A 21,145-nucleotide genomic window follows, 5' to 3' on the forward strand; every position below is an offset into this window, starting at 1 on the left:
TATCGTGTATTAATAACATCCAAATTAGATATCATCATAAACATTTTCATTGTGTTATCCTTTATTTTGAATAGAACTTGAACTACCAAATTTATTAATCTCTTACATGGAGCGCTCTTTATTTAAATATTTGTATAAAAATCTATTAGCTAACAATTAGGAGGAGTTTAGTTTGTGTTTAACTCTGATTTATAGCCGAATTGATTTCTACTAAGTCTATAAGATTGAACAAATAATCAAGCCAACCTCTATACAAAATTAGACCAATCCAATCAATAAAAGTCAGGTTGATTTGATTTGATTGGATTCTTAGTTTTTATTATATATATTATTTATTAATATAATTTTTTTTTGTTATATAAACTTGGAAAAAAATAATATTAATGCTTAACAAATAATTTACACCTAAATACACTAAACAAGAGTTACTAATTTGCTTTACATAGTAACAAGCAACTCACTAAAAATAATTAATAAATTCACAAAATATGTCCAATAACATTAAATATATATTATTTATTTTTAATTTACTTATATATAATTAAATTAAACCCAAATGTCAACCACCTCCATTGGATCTAATTTTTTAGACCAAAAACTGAACCAATCATATTGGTCTCAAACTCATAGACACCTCTAATCATAATTATTATAAACTTAAGCTCTAAATTGGACTGATGGATAAAATATTAGTGCATGATTGCAGACTAATTTGCAGGAAAAGAGAGGGAAAAAGGGGCATTAAGAAAGAAATCATTACAAACAGATGGTGAAAGAATGAAAATATATAGATCCCCATTCTGGCGTTTGCTTATTTGAAGAGCTCACTACCAAGAGCCACAATGCCAATCTCTTGGCTGAGTCCAGGACTGAATCGACTAATGTCCCTCTCTTGAATCCGCTCTAGCTCCTCCACCACCCTCTTCATTTCAGGCCTTCTACTACTGCTATCTGTACAAATCAATGCCAACTCCATCATCTGTTTCACTGCTTCTGTTGTGTGGTCTCTTGCTGTCTTGTCCACGAAATTTCCCCAGCTATGGCTGCTCTTTGCCTGCAGATAACAGTCAAAATAGAAAATACCTCCAAGTTGGAAACCAGTAATAAATAAATAAGCTGGTGCATCAGTGTCAAGAGAAAAAAAAGGTTGCATTTGTACACAGTATTGAGACTGTTTTCACAAGCCAAACTTATAACCTTATAGTCACAAAGGAACAACTACAACTGTGACAAGAATAATAGAAAACAAGAAGATTGATAAATCTGAATGCAGATAACTAGCTAGCTGAAGCTTGATGGAATAAAGGTGAATTGAAGTGTATATATTAGAATGAATCTCTAAACACAGAGTCTACTGAAGAATTTACTTGCAACACCAGGTTTTCCTGCATGTCTGATTGATTCGTGCCAAGGGCTTCACGTCCACTGATCAACTCCAGCAAGAAGACCCCAAAACTGTAAACATCGCTTCTCTCTGAATAATCCTCCGATGATCTCAACCTTGAACAGAAAAAGATTTACTCCAACATTGGTAAAGTTCACACTAAAAAAGGACCATTGTAATTATGGTCAAGAATAGAGAAAAAATGCCAAGAGAAACTGATGAACAACCCAAAACAGACATTAGTTTGTACTGCATGAACTACTTAAAACGGGCTTTTTGACGTGCTCCTCTTGTGAGTCACCAAAGATTTATACTCTGTTGCCTGGGGACTCATTTTTAGAACTAGTTAAGCGTTTAATGGGTAAGGCTGTTACTGACTTTTAGGGGAGTGGGAGACAACTCGAACAGACCAAATGTGGCGGGCCTTATGCAGGGGCTGACCAGCTCAATAGCGGCAGCACAGCCCCCATGTCAAGTACACCATTGTACGCTTTGCAACAACCCCTTTCAACCCAAAATGTGCTCTTTAGTTACCTTATAATCTGTTCTTCTGCCAGAGATCCATTGCAGGACAATGATGGATTAAATCCCAAATGGGTTCAATCAAATATGATCTCCAGCTGGTAAATGATATGAGATCCAAAAGAGTCAAAAGCCCCTCCCCTAACATCCAATTTCAATAGCCCTGTTCAATGCTTCATATGAAGGACTAATTAAGTCACTATACTATATTACATGTTTATATTTAATCCATATTTTCAACTCCACTCATCTGCTACCCTGTCATTGGCAATGATATAAGACAAGTCATTGCCAAATTTTAGGAACAATGATGGAAGAATTTATAGGGAAACAGAAAGTTGTCGCTCTTTGGGCTCTGAGAATAATAACATTGTCCATATGTTGCAAAAGAAAACCAAGAGGTTTTCTTAATTTCTTGGGAAAAGTCCATGGAACCAAATGTCATCTCACTCATTTAAAGTATTTATATCTTAACCAGCAACAAATAAGCATTTATATTTTCAGTAATAGCATCATGTCATTGTAGAAATATGGTGATGAATAGTGAAGAGTTAGAATGCATGTAACTAACCCCACTTACAGGGATTAAGGCTCGTGATATTGTTAATAGCATTATGTCACTGTTAACAGAAAAAAGAGAAAAAAAAGAAAAAAGAAAAGGCATCCCAAAAGCACGACACTCCTTTGCTTTGTGAGATTCAAGAAAGGGTTATTTGTGTATGCAGCCTTACCTTTGCTTCACAAAGAGGCTGTTAATCATAATAAAGGCATAGTCTCAAAGAAACTATGAACTTCATATTGGCTAGGCTATAAAGATTTGGTCTTCCTATTTGTACGTTTGCTCATGTAAGTGACAAGATATACAAAAAATGTATAAATCTAAATAACCATATATATATTCCCAGAAAAATTGACAGTCACTGCAAAGTGGGTGCTTGAGGAAAAAAGGGTTTCAGATACAAATTACATACTCTGGATCTTGAAAGCAATCAAATGCTGAAGATGATTCAGTATGATAACCCTCTTCCAACAATTTGGAGAGTCCAAAATCAGAAACCTTGGCAGTGAAAGTTTCATCCACTAGAACATTTCTTGTTCTGAAGTGCATATGGAGGATAGGAGGCGCCAAATAATGAAGATGCTCAAGTCCTGATTCAACATGTAACCTGATGGATCAAATATCCTCATGTCCATTGCACTCAGTTGAACTGAAATAAACAGTGCGTCTACCTTTTGCCGCACCTAAAGCAATTAGTAGTCTCTGCCGCATCTCAAGTTTTCCAATGGGTAAACCTTCACTATCTAAAGAAAAAAAAAAATGCATTTAGATAGTGCGGCCCAAATAGATATTTGAATAGAGGGGTGCGTGCGTGTGTGTGTGTGTGTGTGTAAGAGAGAGAGAATACCATATAAATGGTTCCCAACATTTCCATTTGGAAGATAATCATAGACAAGAAACTGCTGCTGGTTTTCTTCACAACAGCCCAACAGCTTGACAAGATGCTTATGGTGAACAAAAGCCATGCTCTTTACCTGAATTGCAGCTGAGATAAGTCAGTACAGTCATGAATTCTGAAAATAATAGCAGTACAGAAACATAAAATCTTCCAAGGATTTCAATTTTCACAATTACATCAGTGATGTAAAGCTATATGATAACTTGTACAAAGCAACAAGCATTCCCAAAATGGTGGCTTGTGCATGTCACAATGAGAAAAAAAATAAAGGAATTAGCAGATTCAAAATTGAAAAGCCTAACGTGAAGCCATTCTCTTGGAAAACTAGCTTTACCTCATTGACAAAACATTGAATTGGGTAGTACAGACGTCTCTTGATGGCAACAATAGATCCATCATCTAGCAATCCTTTGTAAACCAAGCCAAATAATCCTTGTCCTATAATATTATTCTGGTTGAAGTTTCCAGTGGCATGCTGAAGCTCCAGAATTGAAAATTCCCTAAAGTTATGGGTATTGTAAGGAGAGACAGCACCAGCACCAGGGGAAATATTTTCTCTTTCCCACAGAGCTAAAAAGAAATGGATAAATCCATAAGCAAAACCATTCCAGCAGTCAAAACATTAAATTTGGTCAGGAAGCACCATCCATCCAAATTACAACCAGTGAATAATAGGATAAGACCAACAGTAGACAGTTAGCTCCATGCAAAGTGCGGATACAGTAATCTTATGCTTTAGACCATCTAATTCAACCCTCACACACTTCATAGGGTTTTTCGAAGTCAAAACTATGAGGGTCAGATGGTCCAAACATATTTAAACGTCCTATAAACATCCTAACTTTTATACATGATATGTAAAGCACTCACCAAATCAAATACAAATAAGGGCTCATATGTGTTAGTTTTCAATGAGTAGATTTTGTTAAAACCTAATCAACCAACTAAATTAATCTTATACATAATAAGTTCACTCTTAGATGGACAGAAAGATGAAACTGACAAAGTCTCGACAATACTTCTTAGTAGCATGAATTTTAATTTTTTGCATTATGATGTAATTTGTAGTATTACTTTTTCTGCTTGTATTTCTTATTACTGCTGTAACTTCTAGAATAGTTTGTTAGCCAATGATTGCCCACATATAAAGGGCTAGAATAGGACCAAAGATATTGTTACAGCCATCGGGGAAGGAATGATCGTCTGTGGCAGCGACCATCCTACCCGAGTATATCACCTTCCAAGTCTCTCTTGGAAGGGTAACGAAGATTAATAGAATTTCTGATATTCCTCCTCTTCTCTCTTTCTCTCTTTCTAAATCTCTTCTACTTCTCTCTTCATTCTCTCTGTTTTCTCTTCTAAACCGATTGTACCTTCCCAATTCAATCGAAATTAGGAGTGCGATCCTATTATCACTTCACAACCATGACAATATCTGATATCAGAGCATCGGTTCTTGGCCGAGGCTGCTAGATTGACGTGATGGCGAAAGGAACCCGCATGAAGAATTTCAAGACAGTTATAGCAAGTCTTTAACTATGTTGGAATTCAAGAATAGGATTGACCAACTGGAGATCGAGGGTGTCTGAAACCATGAGGCGATTATGGCAATGGATCGCAAGCTAGAGAGTTCTTTGGAAGGAATGGAAAAGAGGTTGGAAGGGTTAATGGCGAGGCTGCGAGAGGACATGGGAGATCAGATGCTGCAGCAATTTATGATTATGTTTACTCGCCAAAATATGATAAGAGTAGCCCCTAACTTTCCCCCTAGAGGAAGGGATGATCCAATCCTACCTGGGAATAGAATGAATAGGATGGAAGGAACCCCGGAGATTGAGGTAGATCTTGAGGAAGGATTAGAGGGAGAAATGGGCAAGGGAAGGAATGACCAGCCTCATACCCATCCTCTGAGGTTCCCCATGCCCCAGATGGAGATGTCGGTATTTGAAGGAGCTAACCCCCGGTGGTGGTTGAGAAAGTGTGAGAGGTTATTCAATTGGTACAACATACCAAGGGGGCAAAGGGTATTATTAGCTACTGCTTATTTCAATGAAGTAGTTGATGCTTGGTTTCAAGGGTGCCTTAGTGTGAGGGAAGACCATACATGGGATGAGTTTTCTGAAAAACTATGTGAGCATTTTGGAAAAAGGAGTATGGTGGATGCTATAGAAGAATTTAATAAGCTTAAACAAACAGGGAGTGTTGGGGCTTATTTACAAAGGTTTGAGGAGTTAAGATCGTTCATGATTTGTCACAACCCCAACCTCTCAGAAGCTTATTTTGTGTCAAGCTTCATGAGTGGCCTTAGTGAGGAGTTACAGCCAATGATGAAAATGATGAGGCCAAGGACAGTGGAGCAACCTTTTGAGAGTGCCTGATTACAAGGAATGTTGGTAGAGGCATAAATGAGAAAGCAAAGGCAGCAACAAAAAAGAGTAGTTCTGGGGACATCCACTGTTAGGGGAAAGAATTATAACGGGGATATAGTGAAGGGTAATGAAGGAGTAAAAAATATAGTAGGATCGAGTTCAACTCCATATGGAGAACAATTAAGGGAGCAAAGGAGATTGGCTGGCTTTTGTTTTCGATGTGGTGACAAGTACCACCCTGGGCATCAATGTAAAAGGTAGATTCTTCTCTTGGAAGGAGAGGAAGAGAAGGGTCAAGGGGAAACAAAGGAAGAGGACATTGGGGAGGATGGAGAGGAGGATAATGGCGAAATCTGAATTCATGCTTTGAAGGGGGTAGCTAACAATAAAATTATCAAGGTGGAGAGTCAAGCTAATGGTTGTAACTTAATGATCCTAATTGATAGTGGGAGTACCCACAACTTTCTTGATGAAAGTACGGCCAAAAGACTCAAGTGTCAGCTCACGAGAACCCCACCTCTGAGTGTGACTGTGGCCAATGGGAATTGAGTGATGAGTAAATCAGCCTATAATGGCTTTGGTTGGGAAATGCAAAGGGAGAGATTTGAGGCAGACCTAAGGATACTATATCTAGGGGGTTGTGATGTAGTCCTTGGCGTGGATTGGATGAAGGGGGTGAGCCCCATTAGCTTTGATTTCAACCGGATGGAGGTCTCCTTTGAGAAGGAAGGAAGGAAGATGACATTGACAGGGGAAAAACAAACAGAGGCTTGCAAAATGATTTTTGGAAGAAAGCTGCAGAAGGTGATCAAAGGAAAGTGGAATTAGCTGGCACACCTATTCTCAATTGTGGCCATAAAGGAGATCCATGTCGATCAGAAGATGCAAGGAGAAATATTCTTGACAGTCAACACACCCCAAGGTATGCCCTACTAGGTACATCACTTAGATCTCCTTAATACATTACTGGTAGAGTATGAGGATCTATTTGTTGAGCCCACATCCCTTCTCCTTACCAGAATTTATGACCACACTACTAAACTAAAGCCAAATATGGAACTTGTTAACATTAGATATTACCGATACCCCCCAATCCAAAAGAATGAGATTGAGAAAATGGTTAGGGATATGCTTTAACAATCTATCATCCGCCCTAACCAAAACCCTTTTGCTTCCCCAGTTTTATTAGTTAAGAAATGTCAGAACTCGATTCTAACAAGGAATTCTCTCGCAATTCAGGGGGAATTGCGCAGGAATTAATGAACAGGGAGAGAGAGAGAGAATAATAGAGAGAGCAAGAATTGAGAGATAGAACACGAGAAGATAGGGAAATGAGAATTCAATTGTATTCAAACATGCCCGCTAAGGCCGTGGTTGCTGGCTTATATACCCCTCCTTTGAGGATTGGTGCCAATATTTGAAATACAATCTTCTAACTACCGTTAATCTACAGTCTTCTACCCATAACCGCCATCCCCTTTTATTACAATATTACCCCTCTTTTATTAGGCTATTACATGGCTACCCTTGTCACATGACAATTCCCCTCCCCTTGGAATTCTTTTTGTCCTCGGGAGGAGTTGGAGTAATCCCACTGCCTTAGGGAACTACTAGAGTAAGTTCGGCAAGTACTCCCGTGTGTTGTTTTTCAGATGTAGAGTAGACCAACGCACAAGCACTTGGGTGATGGGTAGCTTCTATTTGTAGATAACTTTCTTGCCCACAATAGCTATAGGTTCACCCACCTATTGGACCTCTGAGGCTTCCTGTAAGGTAACACTCACCGGATTGCAGCCTGGAGATGGTTTGAGAAGGGACACATGAAAAATGGGGTGGATGCAGGACCCTTTCGGTAACTATAGTCTATACGCCGCTTTACCCACCCGAGCCAACACTTCATAAGGGCCATAGAACTTCGGATTGAGTTTAGTCACTACCTTGGAAGAGAGGCTCTTCAATTAAACTTGCCTCAGCTTCAAATATACTTTGTCCCCAACTAAGAACTTTGTCCCCAACTAAGAACAATCGTTCACTCCTCTTCTTATTTACGTATTGTTTCATCCTATTTTAGGCACTTGCCAACTCCTTTAAAGTCTGCACTACTTGCTACCTCTGAGCCAAATAGTCATCAACTGTGGCCACCAGATTAGGACTCCCACTAATAGGTAACTGGGGTGGCTTATACCCAAATAATGCCTCAAAATGTGTCATTTAAGGGCGGTATGGTGGTTGGTGTTGTACCACCATTGTGCTAAGGGTAACCATTTGCGCCACCTTGTCAAATGCACTAAGCACGCACACCTAAGGTAAGCTTCAAGACATTGGTTGACTCATTCTATTTGCCCATTCGTTTCAGGGTGGTAGGCAGACGACATATGGAGTTGTGTGCCCAACAACTTCATTAGCTCTCTCTAAAGTAGGCTTGTAAAGACTGTCTATCAAACACAATGACCTGAGGCAACCCATGTAGTTTCCCCACTCAGTCCAGAAACACCCTCGCAACCTCTTGGGCAATGAAGGGATGTGCTAGGCTTAAAAAATGGGCGTACTTTGTAAGTCTGTCCATGACTACCACTATGCAATCCTTGCCCTTTGACTTGGGCAATCCTTCCAAAAAGTCCATGTTTATGCTTGACCAGGCCTACTCCAGGAGAGGCAAGTTGTAACAGCCCTGGGGGGTGAATGTTCTCATACTTACACCAGTAGCAATATATCACGACCCTTCACATATTCTTGCACTACCTTCTTTAATCCAGGCCAATAGAATAATTGATGGATTTTGTTGTAAGTATTTTGGACCCCTGAGTAGCACCCAACCGGGGAGTCATGTAGGACTGTTATTATCTTCCTCCTTAGTGACTCATCATTTCCAATCACTAATTTTTCTTTGTACCATAGTAGTCCATTCCTTAGTGGATATCCCAGTCCACTAGTTGGATCTACGGTCAATTGCTCCATAAGCTCTTTGGTCTAGTCTTCCTTCCCATAACTAGAAGCCCTTCCAGATACCGCTCAGGTGTAACGAAGGTCATTGTCCGCCGAGGCTCCTTCTTCCATGCATCGAGAGAGGGCGTCTGTTGCCTTGTTATCATGTCCCTTCCTATATTGGATAACATAGTCAAGATCCATTAGTTTGGACATACCTTTCCTCTGGAGGTATGGAGTTTCTGCTGCAATAGGAATTTTAAGCTTTCGTGATCCGTTTTGATAATGACTTTACTCCCCTCCAGATAATGCCTCCACTTCTCTACTGCTATCAAGACAGCTAATAGTTCTTTCTCGTACACACTGAGGCCTAAGTGTTTCGGGGATAAGGCCTGACTAATGAAGGCTAGGGACTGCCCCCTTGTACCAACACTGCCCCCACCCCATAATTGCTGGCATCGGTCTCCAGTACAAAAGGCTGATTGAAATTCGGAAGGCCCGGTGTGGGGACCTCATTCATGGCCCTCTTTAGCCTGTTAAAGGCTGCTTCAGCCTCCTCACCCCAAAGGAATCCCTCCTTCAGCAATTCAGTTAAGGGCTTGCTGGTGATACTGTAATTCTTAACAAACCTTTGATAATAGCTTGTAATGATAATAGCCTGTAAGGCCCAAAAATCCCCTTAGGGCCTTCACATTCATCGGCCTTGGCCAAGCAGTCATTGCTGCCACCTTTTAGGGGTCCGTGCTCACCTCGTCTTCTGATATAATATGGCCAAGGCATTCCACCTGAGTTTGTGCAAATGCACATTTGGACTTCTTGATGAACAACTTATTGTACTTGAGGACTTGTAAAGTTGTCCTTAAGTGCTCTAGGCATTTGGAAAAATTAGGACTGTAAACTAGGATATCATCGAACAAGACCAAAATGAATTAGCGTAGGTAAGGCTCAAATATCTGATTCATGAGGGCTTGAAAGGTTGCAGGTGCGTTAGTCAAACCAAAGGGCATTACCAAGAATTCATAGTGCCCTTGGTGGGTTCTAAATGTTGTTTTATGGATATCTTGGGGGTGCATGTAGATTTGATGATATCCTAAATGAAGGTCGAGTTTAGAGAAAACTTTGGCCCCATATAGCTCATCTAGCAAGTCCTCGATGATTGGAATGGGAAACTTGTTTTTAATGGTAAGGGAATTGAGTTGGCGGTAGTCAATACAAAATCACCAACTGCCGTCTTTCTTTTTGACTAAGAGTAGAGAGGAGGCATATGGGTTGATGTTGGGTCTGATAACAGACTGGTGTAGCATCTCTTTTCTCATGCATTTAATCTCAATCTTTTGTTTTGGGGGGTACCGATAAGAACAGATGTTAACAGGTTCAGAATTAGGTTTAAGGTTTATAGTATGGTCTAAGGGTCTAGGGGGTGGCAGAGCGTTAGGCTCCTCAAACAAGTCCCTAAATTCAGCTAATAGTGAATCAAGTAAGTCCAATTGGCTTACCTCTCAGGGGTTGAGTCAGATCCCTTCAAATCCAACATAAGCTTCCCACCATAGTTCGATCCTCCTCTTCCTGCTCCACTGCCTATATAGAGAACAATTGAGCCACCTGTGTCCACTTGTTTTTGACCAGCTTATGAAACCTCTTCCCCGAGATAAGCTTGCAAGTGCCTACCTCCGCACTGCTTGTGATAGTCATTCTTTTTCCCCCTTTCTCAAATGTAACTTCCATCTTATTAAAATCAAAGCAAATGGGACTTGCTTCTCTCATCCAGTCCACGCCTAAGACTAAGTCACAACCTCCCAACTTGAGGAGTCTTAAGTCAGCCTCAAAAACTTCCCTCTGCATTTGCCAACAAAACCCCATGCATGCTGACTTACAGATTACTTTCTGCCCATTAGCAACCATAACTGACAACAGAGGAGTCCCCATTAGGCTACAGTGAAGCCTTTAGCTACTCCTTCATCAAGGAAGCTATGGGTGCTTCCACTATCAATAAGTATTAACAAGTTGTTCTCCTGGGCTTTTCCATCCACTTTTATGATCTTGCCGATGGACACTCCTCTCAGAGCATGGAGGGAAATCTCCACTTTCTCATCTTCCTCCTCTTCCCCTTGATTGTCTACTTCTTCAACCTCTTCTTCAGTTCCTTCCAGTAGCAGTAGTTGGAGTTTGCACTTATGGCCTAGGGTGTACTTGTCCCCACATCTAAAGCAAAGTCTTGCCAACCTCCTCTGCTCACTCAAATTTCCTCCGAATGACTGAGGAGGAGCTGGAAGGGCCAACCCCTTGCTACTCTGTCCCCGTGTTCCACCCTCCTTATTCCACCTCGGTTGCCTTGTTGTGGGGGCCACACCTGCCATCCCTTGCTCACCCATTTCTGCTTCCTCGTTAATGTTTCTATCATTAACTCCTGCAACTTGGCACCCTCAGTGGCCTGTTATACTATTTTCGATTGAAACATCTTAACAGTGGGATGGATCTCCTCATTCAAGCCGCTGATGAAGCTTGACACGAAGTATCCCTCTATGAGAGTGGGATTGGAGATCAACATGAGAACCTTCAACTCCTCAAACCTCTGCTAATAAGCTTGCATAGATCCTTCCTGCCTAAGCTTATTAAATTCTTCCACAACATCTAACATTCCTTTCTCCCCAAATCTCCCACACAGGCCTCCCACGAAATCATCCCATGTGCACTCCTCCTTCACACCCATCCAGCCCTGATACCATGCATCTCCCACGTCATTCAGATAAGCCACCGCTACCATTACCTTATGTTGTTCAGCCAAATTGTAAAGGCTGAACACCGTCTCATAGTGCCTAACCCACCACCTTGGATTCTGGCCATCAAATAGGGGAATCTCCATCTTGGGCATAAGCAAACCGATCTAGTTTGATCCGGTTGCAATGCCCGGCCTTCTTACCCCCACATTCTCCTCCATCACCAGTTGTTCCGTTTCTAATTCTGCAGATCCCTTCGATCTGAAATTACCTCCCTAGCCATTTAGGATTGGCTCAAATCGCTCCCTCGGAGGAAACTCAGGTGAGATTCGTACCTGAGTCTGGCGCGAAAGCATCAACACAAACTGATGCATGTGATCCCTGAGAGCTTAGCTCTGCTCTCTCATCTGATCCTCCAATCGAGCAGCTTGTGCTCTACTCTCCTCGCACCACACATTCACAACTCCATCAATCCTCCTTTCCACCAAATTTTCAAACATCTCCATTCGGTTCTGCATCTCTGATACTGTCGTCATCACCTGCTGGAGCTGTGCCTCCATTTGCTTCATCCTTGTTCCGTCCACCATGGACCAATCCAATCGCCCAAGATCTTGCTTTGATACAAACTGTTAGAACTCGATTCTGACAGGGAATTCTCTCACAATTCAGGGAAGAATTGCGCAGGAATTGATGAACAGAGAGAGAGAATCAAGAGATAGAACACAAGAAGATAGGGAAATGAGAATTCAATTGTATTCGAGCATGCCTGTTAATGCTGCGGTTACTGGCTTATATACCCCTCCTTTGAGGATTGGCGCCAATATTTGAAATACAATCTTCTAACTACCGTTCTTCTACAATCTTCTACCCGTAACTGTCATCCCCTTTTATTACAATACTACCCTCTTTTATTAGGCTATTACACGACTACACTTGTCACATGACAAGAAGAAAGATAGATCATGGCGATTTTGTGTAGATTACCGCCAACTTAATGCCATGACCATCAAGGATAAGTTTCCTATACCCCTTGTTGAGGACCTTTTGGATGAACTACACAATGCCCAATTCTTTTCTAAGCTTGACCTGCGCTCGGGTCATCACCAAATTAGAATGAAACTCAAGGACATACACAAAACAACCTTTAGAACCCACCATGGGCATTTTGAATTCTTGGTGATGCCCTTTGAGCTCACCAATACTCCAGTCACTTTTCAATCCCTCATGAACAGAATTTTTTAACTTTATCTTCGAAAATTTATATTGGTATTCATTGATGATATACTCATCTATAGCCCTACTTTTGATCAAACACATATCTCACTTAAAGACCACTTTTGAGATCCTTAGATCTAACCAACTCTTTATTAAGAAATCTAAGCGCGTTTTTTGTCAAGGGCAGATTCAATATTTGGGGCATATCATATCCAGGGAGGAGGTTAGCACAGATCCAAGAAAAGTAGAGGCTATGGTGTCTTGGCCAAGACCCACTTTGGTAAGGGCCCTAAGAGGGTTTTTGGCATTAACTGAGTACTATCCACCGATTTGTGAAGGACTACGAAGCCATTAGCAAGCCCCTGACAGACCTTTTGAAGAATGGGGAGGTTCAATTAGGGGGCTTTAGGAGAGGCTTTTGAGAAATTGAAGGAGGCTATGAGCAAGGTGCCCGTCCTAGGGCTACCTGACTTTAGCAAGCCTTTTATTCTAGAAATAGATGCAAGTGGAACGGGCATTGGGGTAGTGTTAGTTCAGGAGGGAAGGGCCATTGGCATTTTTGAGTCAGGTCTTGAGTCCTAAGCACTTGCGGCTCAGCATTTATGAGAAAGAGTTTATAACTGTATTGATGGTTGTTGACAAGTGGAGGCAAATTTATAATTAGAACAGATCATGAAAGTTTGAAGTTTCTGTTACAACAGAAACTACAAACTCAACTGCAAAAGAAAGGCATGTCTAAGTTGATGGGTCTAGACTATGCCATACAATATAGGAAGGGGAAGGAAAATATTGCGGTTGATGCTTTATCAAGGTGCCATGAGGAAGGAAGTGCAGCAACCATAACCCTGGTAGTCCTAGAGTGGTGCCAATAGGTGATTAACAGCTATGAAGGAAATGAGAAGATAAAGGAGCTGCTAGAAAGGTTGGTTGTGGGAGCCAAAGAGGATGAGGGGTACACCTTAGTAGAAGGAATCTTGAGATACCAGGGGAGAGTGGTGATTGGGGATAATGCAGAACTCAAGACTAAAATCATGCAAGCTTTACATGAGTCTCCTCTAGGGGGGGGGGGGCATTAAGGAATGCAAAACACCTACTTGAGGGTTAAACAACTTTTTCATTAGCCGAGAATGAGAGCATAACTTAGAAGGTTTGTGTTGACTTGTGACACCTGCAAGAGGTGTAAGTCAGAAACAGTAGCCTACCCTGGGCTATTGCAACCACTACCTATCCCCAACCAAGCCTGGACAAGTGTATCCGTGCTTTGTGGAAGGGTTACCCAAGTTAGAGGGTAAAGATAATATGTTGGTGGTAGTAGACCAGCTGACCAAGTTTGCTCATTTCATAGGGTTGACTCACCCTTTTACAGCTCAAGAGGTGGCTAGGGCCTTCTTGGACCGAGTGATAAAGCTACATGGGACCCCTAAGTACATTGTTTCAAACCAGGACAGAGTTTTCACTAGTTTGATGTGGCAGGAACTCATAAGGGCCTTGAGAACTAAACTGAGCATGTCTACAGCTTACCCCCCTCAATCATATGGGCAAACCGAGAGGGTGAACTTGCATTTGTCTTTTACAGCCTAAGGAGTGGCATCGGTGGTTGTCTTTGGCCCAATGGTGGTATAACACCAACCACCATTCTTCTATCAAAATGTCCCCATTTAAGGCCCTATTTAGATACAAACCACCTAAAGTCAACCCCAAATTGAATGAAACAAGCTATTGACAAGAGAAGAAGTGAGAGAGAGTTTGCAGTAGGGGACGAGGTGTATTTGAGGTTGAGGTACCCCCATTTGAAGTCAATTACTCAAGGCAAGGTAACTAAAGTCAGCCCCAAGTACTTTGGACCTTTTTCCCATAGAGGCTAAGGTGGAGAAGGTGGCATATCGTCTACGGTTACCAACAGGGTCCCAAACCCATCCAGTGTTTCATGTGTCCCTCCTAAAGAGTTCAATGGGAACCCAACCTATCACAGTCTAGGCAACCACCTTCAAAAGGTTGATGCCTAACTCGAACTTAAATAGCCCAGCACCCCTTCCTAGCCAACCGATGGTCTGGTGCTTAGCAGCCAATGAGTGACCTTGGCAAATCCCAAATCGATCTACCAATAGGTGGATGTTGGGCTTATATATGCTAGATAGGCAGCAACCTTTTGTGAAGGTGGTTGTCTAGACTGTTATAGTTGGTATCAGAGCCGACCTCCTATTGTTGGATAGTGGGGCCAGTACGTGCGGGGGAGCACATGTCCGAAGGGGGGGCAGACCAAGTGCGTTGCAACCGATGAGTGACCTTAGTGAATCCCACATCGGCTAGCTAGGAGGGGGCGCTGGGCTATTTAAGTTCGGGCTAGGCATCAACCTTTTGAAGGTTGTGACACAACCAATGAGTACTACCTTGCCTATACTTCCTCAAGAGACTAACAAACCAGTGGAACCAGAAGTTATCCTTGAGAGGAGGGTGGTGTACAAGCATGGGGCTCCCCTTATCCAAGTATTGGTCAAGTGCCAGGGCAGTTCATCTGATTGCTTCACTTGGGAGTACCTCCTGGATCTCCTCAAGCAATTCCCGAGGACGGTCAGCCTCCTTAGCATTTCTTGAGGACAAGAAATTGGTCAAGGGAGGGGAAATTGTCACGACAATACTTCTTAGTAGCATGAATTTTAATTTTTTTGCATTATGTTGTAATTTGTAGTATTACTTTTACTGCTTGTATTTCTTATTACTATTGTAACTTCTAGAATAGTTTGTTAGCCAATGATTGCCCACGGGTAAAGGGCTAGAATAGGACAAAAGATATTGTTACAGACGTTGGGGAAGGAATGATCGTGTGTGGCAGCGACCATCCTACCCGAGTATATCGCCTTCCAAGTCTCTTGGAAGGGTAAAGAAAATCAATAGAATTTTTTATATTCCTCCTCTCTTCTATCTTTCTCTCTTTCTAAATCTCTTCTACTTCTCTCTTTCTCTCTTCATTCTCTCTGTTTTCTCTGCTAAACCAACTGTACCTTCCCAATTCAATCGGAATTAGTTGTGCGATCCTATTGTCACTTAACAACTATGACACTATTATGATTACACAGAAGGAGTGCCCTTAAGGGGTGAACTCTGTGCAAAAGAAGATACAATCTAAAATGACTATTTACAAAGTGAACTCATCTGAAGAGTCCCTCATGTATCAGGCAGGTGATTGCTATATGTATTGAGCACACATTGAGGTTGTTACTAGTTGAAATTTTGTCTAAATCATATAATCATATGATATAGCATTGTAATTTTACTAACATGTGCATAAAAACCAAAAGTCAATATTTATTTTTCCTAATCAGTAAAGCAATGCAGTTGATAACTAGAATTACCAGGAGCCGACGGAACAGAAGATGCTGTATCAGATGATCTCCTTACTAATCTTTTGAGACGCATCAAGCAGAAGTACACAATCACTCCAGTGATTAGAACAAGAAAAGCTGCAACAACACCTCCTACAATTGCAGCTACTTTCTGTTTGTTTGCTTTCTTGCCATCAGTAGCCTGTACAGGTGTGAGTGTTGGAATACTGCTATCCCCACCAATAGGTACTGCTATTGTTGTTTTCCTTGATCTGTATAAATTTACTTGAAATTGTGTTGAAGAATGTAATGAAGACAAAGATGCTTTGGAATGTGACAATTCAATCTTTCTAATTTGTGGTGAAAGTGGACAGAATCTCCGAAACCTGAAAGAAACAATATCTGGACATTATTAAAATTCTATTTCAGTAAAAAGTAAAAGAGTGGAATGAAAAGACCAAAATGCTAACTACAATTTCAATGGTCTAATAAAGTAAACAAAATATTTAAACAATAAGAATCACAACTTGGACCGGTACATATCGAAAATCTATCCAATTAACATGTTCTAATGCTAAAAGCAAGGGAGTAAAATGAAGTAATGAACTTTTGCCTCCATATCCAGTATAGGTACAGTAATGATGTCACTGGATCATTATACAGCTGTGAATTCTACTACAGTCAAGGAGAACAAGGAAGATACCAGTACTTCAACATAGATACAACAAGTACTTCTAACAAATCTATAGGCACCCATGTAACAAGGAAACTGACAGTGGAACTTGTACAGAGAAATATATCTAGAGTCTGTCAGTCTAGTATAAAACATGCAGAAGATAAACAATAACATTGTCGCCTTTCCATTGTAAACTTGTGTGTATTTTCACATTGATTATACAAAGATACTTGTAAAATTGCACATAATTGAATGAACAGAGGTACATGATCAAGTGGAATTAGTTGGTAGATACTGGATCATGAAAGAACTTTCCAGTAGTCTAGTTGAACACATTTATATATGTTAAAGTTGAATGTCTAACACAGTGAAAAAGTTTTTATCTCCAAGAGACCAAACCTCTCTTGACTCTTCCACATGTGGCTTACATGTACCACGCCGAGACCCACCAATTTCATTTAGCTGTCTATGTATCTGTGTATATCCATCTTGCTTCCTCACAGAAAGCTGCCGGTTGAATGTTCTGTGTTTTACTCCCTTAGACTCTTCCCCTGCACTTCATAGTCATTCCAACTTTTAGATGCATCTCCTCAGCAGTCCATCTTTATTGGGAAGTTCCAAATGCATCTCCCTGACACTCAAATCCATTGCCATTTTCAAGTTTAAAATGCAAACAATTTGCATTGGTATTTAGACTAAAATTTCAAAGATGATAAAACAAAGAGACAAATAGATGATGCCCTATTATTCAAATGAAGTACAGCCCCAGAAATTGAATGGAAAAGGAATTCATCTATCTATCCCTAATTATTAGGGATTAAACGGACTCACTGTTGTATACAAAACATAATGTGCAATTCATGCCTCTTTTGCTAAGAGGTAGAGATAAAGAGATGGCTTACCAAGAAACAGCACACAGGTCTTTCAGTTTATGATAGTAAACACATTCTGGTTGTGGATATCTCCTGATTTTACCAGCCAATTGTAGGGAACTGTCAACTGTGCTCTTGAAAGCAAGTAAAGCTTCAGCTACAAGAATTCAACACGTATAAGTAACTCCATTAAGCATCCTCCTCTAACAATTTTGCTTGAAATAGTGGAGAAACATTTTATGAGCATTGACAGGCTAGAAATTGGTGCACACTGCGTGCAGACAAAGACATGTTTCCTTGAATTCTAAAAAAGTAGCTGAGGAGAAGTCTGAGGTGAAGGAGAAAACAAAAATTGGTTTACTTAGTTCCCCAGCACAAACACCTAACAAAGATGTTCATACAGGCTTATGCAACGTACCATTGTTTGCATAGGGAGAAAAAATTGAGGCAGCAAATCTTAATCACAGATACTTGGTATTTTAGCAACACTTGTTTCACAGTAATGATATAGCTCCATCCTCACCATAAGTAAACACTTGAATCCTAAACCAGCCACATTTAGGAAAGCATTGACTTGGTACAAAGACTAACTATGGTATCAGATTCTTCAGGTAAGCAGTGAAACTTGAAGCAGCATGGCTAATTCGATTGCTAAGAATATAGATGAAAAATGAAAATACTACCCCGTTTTAAGAGATTCAAATGTAACCCCAAGAAGGAAAGGGAAGAAAGCAAACCTTGTAGTTGGTGGGTCAATTTAAAGGGTTCCAACAGTTGAATCAATATAAGAAAGGGCAGATGTTGCCACCAAAACAATCGCATTCTCAACCAGGCATTACTCTTTTTCAAACCCTCGACACCCAATTAGCTTCAAACACTTTCAGAGCTCTGAAGAAATTTAGACAGTTCTCAACAACGAAAATGTACAGACGTGGCTGCTAAATAGTTCGAAAACAAGAAAGCCCCAAGTCAATGAAATTCTAACAACCATTACTAATTAGAATAAAAACAAAAGGACAAGATATGTACCAAATATCCTACAAGTAATGAAAATCGATGAGATCCTAAACAACTATGCAGCTGCAGAAAAGGAACAAGACATACTGTATCAAAACTGAAATTACAAGCAGTAAAAGAACCTTGCCTCCATAACCCAGGAACGGATGATTTTGTCACATGAATGAGCTTATCAGTAGGTGAAATGAAGAAGGTTCAGAAAGACCAAAACAGAAGAATTTTCGGTAACTTGAGTTAATGACATTCAGAGAACCCAAATGCCAGAAGAATGTCTTAGTTGCACATTAATGCAAAGGCCGTAATGGTTTCCCGTTTACAGTTTATTCATTATTGAAGGTTGAGGATGGGCAAGTACGGATTCACACACATTTCAAAATCGAATTGAATAAATATTTTGGACTTTTTGAGCAGAATTCCAGCCAAAATAAGAGGTTCAAAAGTGGACAGGACATGGAAAAGCTGGGCACACGAACCTTTTTATCCTTGCTGGAATGGGCAGAAACAATTCCGGCTTTCTTCAAGGCCTCGAACCCAACAAATTCCCATCTGTCAGAAAAAAATAAATTTCAAATCCCAAAAGATTCCCCTGGATTCTCAGAGGGATAAAGAAGTAGCTAAATCATTTCTGGGTTCTCTTGGAAAACCAAAATAAATAAATCCTCTGAGGCGATCCTTTAGATTGTATTGTAGCCCAGAATGCTCTACTTTGGCAACAAAACCAAACTTCTGGAACTTGAGAGTCTCAAACCTAATTCCCAATAATGTGAAATCCAGATTTAACGGTTTTTCTAGTCTCTCTGTATTTTTCTTCTCTATACATCTTGAGAATAGGGCCCAAATTCAGTATTTCAACAAACACGGATTCTAGTCCCAAGAAAAATCAAGGTTCTGTTAGAAAAACGTAGAATTTTGCTTTAAGACAGGACACAGAAGCTACTGAAAGATGATGGCCCCACTATCAGCAAACAATTGTAGTGTTAAACAAAGATGGAAGACAGAAATTGACAAAGCAATAAATATTCAGAAGTACAGAGAGGGTGTGGTTTGGGAGCCATTCAAGCTGTACATGAGCCTGCAGGTTAATGAAGCTGAAGTGAGAAGGCAGCTTTTTGGGGGTGTACATACCAGGGACTTGTGCAGGGCCTCTCTTGGCTCTTTGCATTGGAAAAACAAGACTCCTCATGAAGCTCCAGTGGGCAGCCAAATGACAAACATGCAGAGTGATTCACCTGCCTCTCTCTCTCTCTCTCTCTCTGCAAATCACAAGCAAGCAACAAGGTCCAGATGTTCATATGGAGCAAAACAATATTATGAGTGCACCATGTGTGCAGAGTTGATTTTCTGGCTTCTTCACATGCCAAATGAAAAGGACGAGTTCATGACGGCTACCCTGCCCTACCCTTGTATTTTCAAGACTTTCTTTTGAATGCCGATATTAGCGCCGAGTGGACGTTGTGACAACCATTTCAATTTTATTTTTGTTGTGGGAAATGTTACATTTCATCCACTACTAAAATAAAGACTAGTCTTTTTACTAACTCCGCTCAAATGTAAACATTTGGTTAAAATGTTATCTTTCGTATAATTTTTTTACATAAAAAATATAATAACATATCCTACGTACAAATGATTTTCACAGATATACTATTTTGTAAAATAATAATTTTATTCGTATTTAAAAATATATATATAATATCAACGTTAAATAAACCCTTAATTAAAATTATATTAAACAATAAAAAAAAAAAACATCATCTTGTATACGATCAAATATCATTGAATCAAATGGCCCTCTCTATCAAACATGGAATTGAGTGAGGTTCATGCTTTATCACAAATTCTCTCCACATTTGAATATCAATGTGATATAAATATTACATTAACTCTCGTGAACTTGTGTACATAAAAAAGAATTAATTTAAGTACCATGAGGCACCTACCCGAAAATCTGGTGACAGGTATTAATGCAAGGACTGTTTGGACGGCCGAAATGGGGAATGCCATTTTTATACTTAAATTCGATTTTTGAGATGATAAATATAAAATGCATTAATGTAAAGTATTATCTTAAGTGTTTGAATAACATCTCCATTCAAAAATTGATAAACGTCTCATCCATGAAAATAATAATTAGTGGTTGGATCCATCCATGTTATTCTATGGAGATAAAAAAAGTCACATTTAAAGGTAAGGTTGACTTGACGCCGTGTCCATGGTCAACTTAACTTTCATAATTGAGGTCTAGATAGGGCCCAGCTTGGAGTAGGCCAGTGGTGGCCCATCGATCAAATGTTGTAGCCTCTCAACATTTAATTGAACCAATGTTTTTGGTATTGTTTTAATTAAAAATAAAGCTACATTAAAATAAAAGCTATCTGAAAATGGCAAATTTTTAATGATCTTTGTTATAAATTCAACCCCAAAAAATGAAAATTAAAGAAAAAAAGGTCAGGCCCAAAGGGCCCTTTTGTAGCACTTCATAGTTTGTACCAAACAAGTCAACACCACGATGTGCTTCCCATAATTACTTTTGAAATGATGGGTCTAAGGGTATAATCACAAATGTGCGTTTTTCTAGTTCAAGAAAATAAGTGACTTAAGGTGACTAATTAAGAAATTAAATAGTTTAAAGTCAACATATCAAATGGATTTAAAGTGCTAAATCATT

At 40.0% G+C, this 21,145-nt stretch overlaps 1 protein-coding gene across 6 annotated transcripts; it reads right to left on the reverse strand.

The window, feature by feature from the left end:
- Positions 1-646: 646 nt before the first annotated feature.
- On the reverse strand, positions 647-19,842 carry LOC127800791 (probable serine/threonine-protein kinase PBL28). Of its 6 annotated transcripts, none has more exons than XM_052335630.1 (11): positions 19,603-19,842; positions 18,951-19,023; positions 18,198-18,398; positions 17,491-17,617; positions 15,943-16,298; positions 3,698-3,933; positions 3,313-3,439; positions 3,149-3,208; positions 2,878-3,055; positions 1,368-1,500; positions 647-1,054 (listed from the first exon to the last, which is right to left on the reverse strand). In XM_052335630.1, exons 3-11 carry the CDS (start codon positions 18,280-18,282, stop codon positions 812-814), a joined length of 1,545 nt encoding a protein of 514 aa, XP_052191590.1. In that variant the 5' UTR covers positions 18,283-18,398; positions 18,951-19,023; positions 19,603-19,842; the 3' UTR covers positions 647-811. The 6 variants fall into 6 exon arrangements, with proteins under 6 accessions (XP_052191590.1, XP_052191583.1, XP_052191575.1 ...); XM_052335623.1 differs by having other exon boundaries at positions 3,137-3,208; positions 18,198-18,348; positions 19,603-19,841; XM_052335615.1 differs by having other exon boundaries at positions 3,137-3,208; positions 18,198-18,395; positions 19,603-19,841.
- Between the last annotated feature and the right edge of the window lie 1,303 nt (positions 19,843-21,145).

This window comes from Diospyros lotus, chromosome 1 (genome assembly GCF_014633365.1).
Source record: "Diospyros lotus cultivar Yz01 chromosome 1, ASM1463336v1, whole genome shotgun sequence".
NCBI classification, from domain to species: domain Eukaryota; kingdom Viridiplantae; phylum Streptophyta; class Magnoliopsida; order Ericales; family Ebenaceae; genus Diospyros; species Diospyros lotus.

What these genes read in the sequence shown, in the direction of transcription:
- LOC127800791 (XM_052335623.1), bottom strand. Translation starts at nt 18,282, where the DNA reads ATGCGATTGTTTTGGTGGCAACATCTGCCCTTTCTTATATTGATTCAA. An exon ending in TGTTGGGAACCATTTATATG is followed by an intron (nt 3,209 to 3,312) that starts GTATTCTCTCTC and finishes TTTTTTCTTTAG; the next exon opens with ATAGTGAAGGTTTACCCATT. An exon ending in GATTGCTTTCAAGATCCAGA is followed by an intron (nt 1,501 to 2,877) that starts GTATGTAATTTG and finishes TTTCTGTTCAAG; the next exon opens with GTTGAGATCATCGGAGGATT.